The 8,795-nt window shown below is 32.3% G+C and overlaps 1 protein-coding gene across 1 annotated transcript; it reads right to left on the bottom strand.

The window, feature by feature from the left end:
• Nucleotides 1-2,288: 2,288 nt before the first annotated feature.
• LOC105777521 (BI1-like protein) lies at nt 2,289-4,858 on the bottom strand. The gene is made up of 4 exons (XM_012600848.2): nt 4,441-4,858; nt 3,585-3,698; nt 3,333-3,490; nt 2,289-2,793 (listed from the first exon to the last, which is right to left on the bottom strand). The coding sequence occupies exons 1-4, from the start codon at nt 4,706-4,708 to the stop codon at nt 2,587-2,589; spliced, it is 747 nt and encodes a 248-aa protein (XP_012456302.1). The 5' UTR covers nt 4,709-4,858; the 3' UTR covers nt 2,289-2,586.
• Between the last annotated feature and the right edge of the window lie 3,937 nt (nt 4,859-8,795).

Below are 8,795 nucleotides of genomic sequence, written 5' to 3'. Positions count from 1 at the left end.
CGTCGCATCCCTGTCTGCTTCGTTGCGATCGGAGTTTGGACGGGGATTGTGAGTTTCTGAACGGCAGTACGTTTGAGCGGCAGCAGAAACTAGGGCAAAACCCTAGCAGAGAGCAAGCACAGTTTTTTTTTTAAAACGTAGGCAGCAACTATTTTTTTATTTAAATTGTTGTTTAAATAAAAGTGTAATACAGCGCCGTTTTGCGTTAAAGTCCATAGCGTCAAAACGATGCCGTTTGCTGGCTCATGGCCCGCGCGGTGACCCGACCCGAGCGAAGGATCCGCGCGTTTTGTGCTATTGGGTAATTTTTGCATTTGATCCCTCTTATTTTGTAGTGTTTTCAATTCTGATTTTATTTATTTTAAATTTCAGCTTTACATTTTTGTTTTTGGTTCACTTAGATCCTAAACAAATGCGCAGCGCTTTGGGGGCGAGGAAATATTTCCAATCTGCCCCTATGTAATCTGCATATTGCGCTTTAACCCTGCATCTTGTTTATAATTCTATTATTTTCTTGTTAATTTAGATTTAATTACGATTTAATCCTTTTTTTACATTTGTTTTTATTTTTATTTTTATTTTTATTAATTTATTAATTATTTTATTATTATTGGTATATTCGGTCATATTTTCACTTATGTTTTTGTACATTATTTTATTATATATTATCATTTTGAGTTTTACTTATATTATTATTATAATTTTGTAAGGTGTTATTTTATTAACTCAACATAATATATACTTTTGTGGTTTTATCTTTATAAAAAATTTTAATCCATTTTATGTATTTTATATTTAAGTATTTATACAATAATATTCTTTTAATATTTTTATAAATGTACAATTTATATCAAATTATTTCTTATACGTGCATATATACATAATAAATCACCGATTTCATGTTATTATATTATTTCCACCTATTTCATATATGACTTATATCTTTTAAAATACTCCATTATATACTTCATTTATCTCAACCTTTTTATACGTACTATTATATATACTATTCTATGAAGTTTTTCAATCCCTATGCATTACTTATTTAAATTAACATATGTATATTATTATGTACCTTAATTTTCGAACATTTGCTTCAAAATTTATCTAAATATTATTATTTATGTAGTATATCTTAAAAAATTGGTTAATAATTCATTTAATTTTTGAATGTTGTATGATGTGAGACGATTTCTATTACGCGTATTGTGTTGCTTCTTCATATTATTTGATTATTTGTATTCATTAGTGTATATTTTGGCTTATGAATTATCATTTCGCGTTACATTATCATTCCGTCATTTTTAAAAAAAGGGGATTACATTTTATTCAAGTATTGAAATCGTTTTATTCGTAAATAACGCAAATACTCGACATTTGGAATCTTCGAGAAGATTGAGCCCTCACGTATTGGATTCCAATTTTCTTCGCCGAATCTAAATAATCAAGAATATTCTTTAATCAAAACGCATAAATAAAAAATTTATTCTCGGGAATTCGATACGTTGTGTCCTAACGCATTGGATATGACATGTTGTTTTCTCGATATGAGGATTTTTTCTAAAAAATAATAAAGGCAATATTCGACGTTTAGGAATTTCAAGAAATTGAACCCTAACTTACTGGGTTCTGATTTTTCGTTCGACCCAAATAACCAAATATCCTTCTCAAAATGCATGGGTTTTAAAAAGATAAACTTAATTTTGAAGATTAAAAATATTATGCCCTAACTCACTGGGTGTGACATTTTATTTCTTTGAAATAAGAGTGTCTTATTATTTAATTCAATTTATTCAAGTTGAAAGGATCGTATTTTAAAATATTTTCAAATTTTCGACACTAAGACATTAAACAATCGATTCGGTACCAATTTTGGGCGTTACGAGGGTGCTATCCCTTCCTCGTGCGTAACCGACTTCCGAACTTATTTTCTCAAGATCTGTAGACCTAAAATTGTTTTCAATGTGATCCGATCACACCTCAATAAAAGATCGGTGGCAACTTCAATTTTCGTTTGTTTTAGTCGACTACTAATTTAGAATTGCTAAAAAATGGTTTCGACAGTTTATCCTAAATAATATACCAAACAAAATTTATAATTTAAAATCAATATTTAAATTTTTAGAACTTAATTTCTAACACTCAAATTTTTAATTTATCAAAGATCACCTAACCCAACCAAAAAGCTTTAAGCAAAGACAGCAGCCATTACACTAGTGTGGAAAACCAATTTATGTTTTCATTGCCTGATCGATTAACAATGATTATCACACAACAAAGCAGCCTCGTAAGCAAAATTTACTTATTTAAAATAAAATAAAATAAAATAAAGAAGAAGAAGCAATTTGGGATAAGTCCAATTATGCATCCGAATATGACAATGAATCCGTATACCGGATACCACAACTGATCAAGTTACAGAAACTGCAAATCAAAGCAGCAAGCTTAGTGTTGGTAAAAAAGAAAAAACCCACGAGAAAACAAGCTATATAGACAATAATACTCTTCCTATTCATTCAGTCGATAATTCAAACACCATATGTCCATTTTCTTACTGATCCGACCTTGGTGAGAAATATCATACAACTAGTTGTCGCCTGATCTCAGCACCCGCAAAATGGAAATGAACAAGTTCAAGATGTCCAAATAGAGAGTGGCAGAGGCCAATATGTAATCATCGTATGTGAAGCGCTTGATCAGGTTGTCGGTGTCATAGACTATGTATCCACAGAAAATCAAGGCACTAATGCCGCCATAGACAGCAGTCGACGTTGAGCCAAGTGGGAAGAACATCTGCATGACGATAAAAGGTCATATATAAATCCTATATACGAGTATGTAGAAGCACAGGTAATTATAGATAGTATTAGGAGAGTGCAGATTCAGGTAAACCGTAAACATCCGATTCATTTTTTGAGAATTCGGGTATTGTGGATTCAGATATTATAATTAGTATCTGCAGCTGATTTGGCTATCTAATCTTGGGTATCCATTATCTGAGTCCGTGTTCTAATGTGAATAATTGATTCAGATATTGGAATTTGCTATCCAAACCTGTTTTACATTTGCAAATTATGAATTCAGATATCTGAATTCCTTATTTGTAAAATAAATTTGACTTACTGAATTTGGATCATTTAGCAAAGTTGGATATCAGTCAGATAGTGTTATTTAATTCAGACCCAGATTTAGATTTAATGAGGATAATAACATATTTGGAATTTATGCAAATATTTGGATAATACACAGATTCAGATATTATGGAAAATAAGGACCTCCAATCAGCTTCCATCCCTACAAGTAATCATATAGATAGGTGACAGAGATCTCACCTGGATTAGACCAGTTAATATGAGAATAATAAGGCTGGTGAACAAAATTGGCCCAAGAAAGCTGAAGTCCTTGCCCTTCTTAGATGCCCAGAAAGTGTAGCCAGTAAGAGATGCAACCACACCTGCTGTCAAAATTAGTGCTTCAAGCACAATTCTTCCTGAAATCATTTGGTGAAAAAGCGGTTTAGCATAATTCTAGATTTATAACTCAACCTAGGATTGTTAACCAAAAAGGACAAGTATGATACTAACCGTCAGTGTTGGCGCAGCTCACACCAACTGTGAGACTCAGAGACACGGTGAAGAGGCCGAGGATGATCAGATTTACGGGGTGTTTTTGGTGATAAACGTGCAAGGGCCACAACACTACATGGATTAGGTTTTATTGTTAAGACTTAAGATAGAGCATGGTAATGTGATAAAGTAAATGCTCGGGAACAATTTAGAAAGGGAAACTTTTCTAGTTCAGGTCTATCATCAATCTGAAAATAAGGTTAAAACTTAAAAGAGAACTAAGATTTCATTACTACCAAGAGCTGGAAATCTATCATACTGATTTTATCATTAGAAGAAAGAAAATCTAGGCCATTATAAACTCTAGTACTAAAATCTAGGCATAAAAGGCATACTATATCAGCTTTCGAACCATCAAAGCAAACATGAAGATCTCCTGCTTTTGATTAGGTTAAGAACAGTGCAGATCACTGTATTAAAAACCTAGTACAACATAAAAATTACACAATGAGACAGCTAAAAGATCTATATTCTAAACCCTCAAATTCCCCACGAAAGGCATCCGTATCCGGAAATGTGAACAGATAGAATCACTATACAGAAAAATGGCAGAAAATGTTGACTATAAAAACAATTAGTGTTGAAATTTGAGGTCAAGACTCGATTCACAAACGGATTGAATCTAACCTTAACCGACGCTTGAAAGATATTAACTTCATAATAAGAATTTAAAAAGTGAACTAATAAACTAGAAGGAGGCCTAAGAAGTAAGAACTAGTACTATTTCTTTCATAACAGTTCAAATTTACCAAGTTCAAAAGGAGTGAAAAAGAAAGAATAAAAATGAGGGAATATATAAAGGAGAGGACTTTACAGATGAAAGGGACTAAACAGAGGAAGAGCAAGATGCCAGAGTTCCCACGGAGGAGCTCGTTGACCGGAGCCGAGAACACCACAAAGGCGGAGACCACGGTGGTTAGCACTAGCTGTGCCGCAAGGATGCCGTAAACCTTCCGGATAAAGCCCCATCGGAGCTGGTTCTCACCGTAGCTGAGTCCCCGGTACAGAGTGTCCCCTGACTCTAGATCTACCTTATCCGCCTTACTGGCGCTCGTGCTGCTCACGCGCTCGTATCTGGACATTTATTTTTCTCCTGCTTTTCTTTTCTTTTTTTCTCGTTTGATTGTGTTTTTCCGGGAAATGAGATGAGAAGAAAGAAACAGTGGGAAATTTTATTGTAATTTTGTTTTTTTCTGAATAATGTATTGTATCATAAGAGAAGATAACCAATCTAAAAAGCCTTGAGGTGGGATATACGCGTTATTAGCAGCTAATATTCCATCATGAAATCATGTATTTTATGGGAAGTTCTTAAGTTATTTAAATGCATAATGATTTACGTGGATTTTAGTAATTAATTTTAAATATTAAAATATTAAAAATATTTTTATATTTTATATAATTTTAATTTTTCAAAATAATTTTATATACTTTTCTAAATTTTTAAAATTTTAAAAGTTAATAATTATTGACGTGACATTTACGTATATGTCACGTCAACGAAGTTAATAAATGTTAATTTTTTCATCTATTTTGGAGTAATTTGACAAAAAAAATGCAAGCTTAAGGTTAAAAAACATTAAATGGAAGGCTAAAATAGTTTTTTTTAAATTAAAAAGCCAAATAAATCATTATGTCTTATTTAAATAACTATAATTTAATGTTACTCTCAAACTAGAGTTTGTTGCTCATTGATCTGGGCGTTCACTCTACAACCCATGTCATAGGTTAGAGTTGTAATAATTATCTGCTTGTAATGTGTGTTGCTAGTAATTTTCTATTATAAATACTGTATAATTGTACCAAAAAATTGTTAATCTCAACAAAAGAATTTAATTTAATGTTTGTTATACTTAGAAAAAACTCGAACTCCAAGCTTAAGATAAACAACAATAAAAAAAGGCCAAACTCTTACAAACGTTCAGATGGCACAAAACCAACAAAGAGGCTAAAGGCACTAATATGGAATCTTGAATTCATTTATTGAATTTGATGTTACTCAAATAAATTGATTTTATCCCATCCATACATGTATTAAGCACGACCTTATCGAATTAAGGACATATACCTTAGCCAACCACGTATTAGCCCCCCTAAATCCCCAACAACAACAACGATAGAAACAACAAGGAGCTAGAGGATAAAGAGAGAAATGTTTTCATAAAAGGTAGGACTTCCATAACCAATAGAACCCAAGTATATTCTTTTAAGCTTTCATCATCTTCCCTTCACTAACTTAATCATTGAATAGCATCCTAAAGAAACTGCTCTGATGGCCCATAGTTCTTCTTTCTGTCTTGCAAGCCTGATGTAACAACCTTTACCTAGATTGACGACAGCCACGAATAAGGGAAGTCACATTTAGATGTCTAAAGACATCATCCATTTTCTAGTCATTCAATCGCATGTTTAAATATCCAAATATCATATATAAAACTCTAGCATTGCTTAATTCATGCCCAAGACAAAAACCAAGAAATTTTGAATCAATTTTGAGCATAAAAACATAAATTTTCATGAAGCAGTGGTCCATATCTCAAGGCAAAGATAGCATGTCTCCTGACTTTGTCTGCATGTCTCAAGACATGAGACCCCTAGAGTTAAAATTGAGCTACCAACTTGTAGGGGACTTATATTTAAGTCTTTAAACACTTCAAATCATTCCAAAACATAACCAAAACATACTAAATTGCACAACATCAATTACCAACATTTGAGGACATTAAAATAGCTCTCATTCACCAAGAAAATTTACCACATTTTCAATCCTATTGTATATCAAGATCAAGATAATAACAAAACATACTTTAGTGACTCATAAATCCATACTAACAATCCAATGCCATTACAAACAAACATAAATACCTAAGTACATGATATACTTGAACCAAAATATTTATCTAATTGTCATACCCTTCAAGCCTTGCTATAGTGTGATATAGGTCTATAATAAAATCTCAACTTCTTGGAATCTACTTTCAATCTACACGCAAGAAACAACAATACACAAGTAAAAATTTTCTTAGTAAGTACTCAAAGAATTCATTACTTACTTTTTACCAAGTGTGAGGTGTTGTGCGAATAGAGTAAAAGAGAGTAAATTATTGTACTAGAAAATCACACTAGGTTTAATTCCTAGGAAAGATTGGAGTGGTAACAAACAGCTCGCTTAAAACCCAACTTCCTAGACAGAATCTCTCTACAATGTAATTTAATAGCACAATATAACACTAAAATTGTACCCTACAAAATATTGAAAGAAAAATATAAACAATAATGAACACCAAAAATTTAACGAGGTTCAAAAAAGGACGCCTACGTCCTCAGACACTACCAAATATATTTCACTGCAAAAATATACAAGTGAAAATTAAGAATAGGAAGAGAAAAAATTGCCTTATAAAGAAAATGACAAATTTTGGAGTGATCTAAAGGTAGAGAAACCACCTCTATTTTTAGTAGTACAAACACTCTACAACCTTGTATTTTTTAGATGTGAGATTGTGCTATTTCTACAAATCTCCACCTTAGCAAATTTCCACATCTTCAATCTCCTTGCAAAACAATACTTGATAGTGTCTTCAAATTTAAACCTTCAAATTTTAACATTAATCAAGTGCAAACATTGTTGGAACTTGACCGCAGTCACAACCTTAATAATCATATCGGCAGAATTCTAAGTGGTTGAAATCTTCTGGATCTTTACTCCACATTTTTCTAGAATCACTGGTACAAAATGATACCAGATATTAATGTGCTTTGTCCTTGCATGAAAAATATTATTATTTGCTACTGAATAGCACTTTGACTAACGCAATGTGCTTTGACATACTTCTTCTTAATTTCCAGTTCACCAAGCAACCCATGAAGCTAATTTGCCTCTTTTGCAGCCTCTGTTATTGTCATATACTCCGCTTCTATAGAAGATAAATCAACTATTGACTATAAAGTAGACTTTCAACTAACTGGTGCCTTTGCAAGAGTAAACACAGAAACAACAGTGGATCATCGTTTGTCCAAATCACCAGCATAGTCTAAATCACAATATTCAACCATATCCTGATTATCTTCTTGCTCAAAAATCAATCCAATATCCATTGTATTTTAGATATATCGTAAAATCCATTTCACAGCTTGCCAATGCTCCTTTCCTAGATCATGTATAAACCTACTCACAACCCTAATTGCTTGTGAAATGTCAAGTATTGTACATACCATAGCATACATTAAACTACCAAAAACATTTGTATATGGTATCTTTGACATGTATTCTCGTTCTGCATCATTATTTAATGACATAGAGGCATTAAGCTTGAAATGAGGAGCAATAGGCCAAAATACTTTAAAATTTTCAGATATTGTTTCTGAGTCAAATAAAGCTTCTTCAAACTTTTATCTCAAGTTATCTTCGTGCCCCAAATCTTCTTTGCTTCTCTTAGATCCTTCATCTCAAACTCCTTTTTCAATTGTGTCTTTAACTTCTCAATCTCTACTTAACTTTTGGAAGCTATCAACATATCATTAACATAAAGAAGAAGATATATGATAGAACCATCTTGAAGCTTGTGAAAATACATACACCAACCATATTTTCTTTTTGTGTACCTTTGTTTTTTCATAAACTTGTCAATTCGTTTCTACCACTACCTTGGAGATTGTTTTAAATCGTACAATGATTTTCCAAGTTTACATACTAAATTTTATTTTCTAGCAACCCTAAATCCCTCTAGTTGAGTCATACAAATTTCCTCTTCCAAGTTTTCTTATAAAAAAAAGTAGTTTTTACATCCAACTAAACTAGTTCCAAATCCAACTGTGCCACCAACGTCAATAAAATTCTAATGGAGGAATGCTTCACAATTGGAGAAAATATCTCATTGTAATAAATTCTTTCTTTCTAAGCATAGCCTTCTACCACCAACCTTGCTATGTTGCAAACATAATCTTGGCTAGGAAATCCTTCTTTCTTTGCAAACGTCTACTTGCACCCAATTGTCTTCTTTCCCTTCGATAGACTAGCCAGCTTCCAAGTCTGATTCTTATGAAGGGACTGCATTTCTTTATTTATGGTAAACCTCCACTTTTATTCTTTAGAACTATGAATTACTTAATTAAAAGTGGTAGAAATGTCATCAGCTACAACTGGAATGCATAAGCCATCATATCAGC

The sequence above is a fragment of the Gossypium raimondii genome, chromosome 10, assembly GCF_025698545.1.
Source record: "Gossypium raimondii isolate GPD5lz chromosome 10, ASM2569854v1, whole genome shotgun sequence".
Classification (NCBI taxonomy): domain Eukaryota; kingdom Viridiplantae; phylum Streptophyta; class Magnoliopsida; order Malvales; family Malvaceae; genus Gossypium; species Gossypium raimondii.
This window is presented reverse-complemented; position numbering and strand designations above follow the sequence as displayed.